Here is a 3,483-nt window from a genome sequence, read left to right as displayed (position 1 = left end):
TAAATATTTTTACAAAAATAAACAAATTTTTACGAAATAATAAAAATTTCTACAAAATTTTTATTTTTGTAGTTCTTTGTAGTTATTCATCAAAATTTTTTCCGCCAGGGTAGAATTAGTGTAAAATTCAAATGCAGGATAACGAGATATTCCCTCTTTCTTCGAGTAATAATAATTAATCGTCTTGATTTTATTAAGGAGTCTCATATATATGCTGTTCAATTTTTCTATTTTCAAGTAATTCTAATTTAATATTTAGTCTATCGTTTTCCTGAGAATACAATTTATGGAGCGTAATCCGTTGCGATGAGAAAAACTCCTCAACTATATTACAAGGTAAAAGTTTTTCTATTTTTTTAATGGATGTGTAGATTGATGATACTAGATAACGACGGTGTTTGAATGCATCATAAATTTCTAACTTTAATAATCTATTGGTGAAATTGTTTATGATTTTTTCCACTTGTTGTTTTGTTTTTAATTTAGTGACTCAGTAAACTGAATTTTATTATAAGACATACATAGGTTTGGATTTCATTTACAGCATTGACATTTTCATTTCAATTTGACACATCAGTTTTCTGATTAAATTATTAAGAATAAGGGAGCGGATCGAAAATGAAATTTATATTGCGATGATATGAGAAAAATCTGTACTGAAGAGGACTCAATCCAAAAGTCGAAACGTCTACTATACTTCAATAAAGGGATCATTTGCGCCACAAGAACTGCGTCGGCTCTTAAAGGCATTTTATTTTACCATTTTTATTTAATAAACTAGGTTGGCTAATTGGCAAACGGTCTTAGCTTTCAATCAATAATAAACTTTTAATGTACAAACGTATACTAAAGCCTATCTGTACCTATGACCTCGAATTATGGAAAACAGCTAGTACCTCAAACTTGGAAATAATTCAACGCTTTTATAATAAAGCCCTGCGCATCATATTCAATGCTCCATATATAGTTTGTACATAATAACAAAGTTATGAATATGCTCAAATATATAGGTTAAGGAATACTATTCGACAGTCTTAAGATACCGTGATACAGACTTGATAAACATGAAAATGTTCTTGCACAAAACCTACACGATGAATCGCAAACAATGAAATGACTTTTAAAAAAGCGCCTATATCAGATTTGTTTGATTTAAAATATTCACTTAAATTAGAAACTTTAAGAGAGGGGATAACCCTCAAAACTAGAATAGCATAATTTATCCGCTTATATATATGGTCCTATTTTGTCCGATCGCAAATTTTTTTTACAAAAAAATTTTTATCTTTCAAAAGTGGATATCAATAAAAACTAAATTTTTATTTACAAAAAATATTATGCTATTATGCTCAAAAGCGGTAATTTCGGTCATTGAGTTGTTTTTGCGCAATCCTAACATTATTAGCTAATTTTTAATTGAATTCAGATTCAGATTCAGCATGCAAAAATATATTGATCATGACTATTGTACTTTATTTACAAGAAATAGTGAACATTCGAAACATTCGAACAAAATACTGAAGAAAAACTTTTTATATTTGATGAAATTAAAGTCATTACTTGATATTTTACAAAATTGCCAGAAGGCATCGAAAACTTTAATCGAAATTTTAATTTTCTGTAATCAATTGTACAAGTTACAATTATTTAAATACAGGTGAATTGAATTAATATCCATATTATATATTATTATTTATATTATTGTAACGATGCCGCCATTATATGTCCTCGCATTGTCCCGTTAATACCCGAGAGCTCGGATGCCCGGCAACCACCGACCGGATGCCGCCCCGCCGAACAACCGCAGGGCGACGTAAGGCGCGATGCGCCATCTTTTTTAAACAGCGATACGAGGCCCAACGGCCTCGTACGCCGAACGCATACGAGAGCAGCCGAACCCGACCGGTCGGGGCCGTGCCAGCAAGGGGCCGCCAACCCCCGGGCAGCACGAAGGCCCGGACGGCGGACACGGCCGAAGCCGACCGACCTCCCCCGAAGTACTCATCCGCAGGGTAGCGAATGGGTATAAGAGGAAAGGCTCGGACGACAAACGTCAGTCCAGTCTCATTGTCAGCTGTTTCTCGTGTGGTTCCGCACGAGAAACTCTGTGATCAGACGTCCCCGTCGGTGGCCTGGAGGAGTGGTTGCGCTCACCCAAGCCGTGCCGCCCCGGACGGTGCGCCCGACGCCGTGCTCGCGAACTAACCGCCGGAGTACTGTCGTACCGACTAATGCCAGTACACACATAGCACGCGGAAATCTCTGTACTATCCATTCCGGCGCGATACGTTTACACTGTTAGTTCGCGATAATTAGCTACACATAAGACTTGTTACACATATTGAAAAACGCGTATTCCGTCCGAACTCCATTGTACATAAAAGCCAAATCAAATATCTAATAAATGTTGAGTTGTGTATCGTAAAACCGACTACTTCATTTCCGTTCCTCTCTCTCCGCGCGAACTACGTTTGGAGCCTGGCCCGTGACGAGCTAGTCCGCGCTCAAAACGGTCGGTTGTTTCATTATATATGTATACAGGATGTTTGAAATTTGTAATACCGATTATATAAGTACGAATGGACTAAACTGAATAGAAAAGTCGTGTATCATTTTGCGATTTTTATAACAAGTATTAATGATCGAGATATTAATTTATGAAAGTGTACTAATCGTGTGCGTTTGTACATATTCAGCAACAATAGAAATAGTCCAGTGTTTATGATTTCTTGACAAGCCGTTCGGCAGTGGATGAAGTATTCTAAAAAGCAATGGTTATTCACGCTATATTTTTGTTTCAACGTTCTTCTCAATACATCGTCATGCAGTTAGCAATTGTAAACACTGGATTGTCTCGAATCACGCGGACGCGCAATTTGTAATTTTATATAAATTAATATTTCAGTTATTATTCTGAAAATCCCAAAATGATGAAACAGAATTTTTTTTTAGTTTAGCCCTCTCTTACCAGCTTATCACATCTATAGTATCTGATACCCTGTATAATTTACAATTAATTTCTGTAATTTAATATAACTTACTTGTCGTCCACATAAGTTCTCAAAACGTGGTTTAATAAAACTCCATGCGCCCATGTTTCGTGGTTCTTCTTGGCTCCAAATAAAAGCTGAAAACCAATATTTAAAAATTTAGAAAACATGAAGTATACTTATTTCATATTATTTATATGTAACAACATGTAATATTTTTTAATATAATTTGATTTCTCAAATAATTACATTTTTCTACTTACTTTTCGCATGTTTATATTTTTCAATTTCTCCTAGTAACTCGTGAACAGGAAATGGACATAAATTTTCTATTCTAATGATAGCAACATTCATGTCTCCAGAAGTTTCTCGGTAATTGTTAAGTGCATAATAATGTTTTCCACTAACTAGAATGACTTTAGTTACATTACATTTTTCTACTTTATTATCTCCTGTAAAGTATAAAGTATATATGTATATATATATATATATA

At 34.6% G+C, this 3,483-nt stretch overlaps 1 protein-coding gene across 1 annotated transcript in view; it reads right to left on the bottom strand.

The window, feature by feature from the left end:
* Positions 1-2,981: 2,981 nt before the first annotated feature.
* LOC105462816 (probable 2-oxoglutarate dehydrogenase E1 component DHKTD1, mitochondrial) overlaps positions 2,982-3,483 on the bottom strand; it is a 5,042-nt gene continuing 4,540 nt past the window's right edge. Inside the window, exons 2-3 of the mRNA XM_011709666.1 lie at positions 3,254-3,442; positions 2,982-3,127 (exon numbers count right to left, since the gene is read on the bottom strand). Of these exons, the coding sequence (XP_011707968.1) occupies positions 2,982-3,127; positions 3,254-3,442 (335 nt within the window). The remainder of the gene's footprint in view (positions 3,128-3,253; positions 3,443-3,483) is intronic.

Source organism: Wasmannia auropunctata, unplaced genomic scaffold, assembly GCF_000956235.1.
Source record: "Wasmannia auropunctata unplaced genomic scaffold, wasmannia.A_1.0 LD336095.1, whole genome shotgun sequence".
In the NCBI taxonomy this organism is placed as follows: domain Eukaryota; kingdom Metazoa; phylum Arthropoda; class Insecta; order Hymenoptera; family Formicidae; genus Wasmannia; species Wasmannia auropunctata.
Note: the sequence above shows the minus strand (reverse complement) of the source record. Positions and strands in the feature narration are given on the sequence as shown.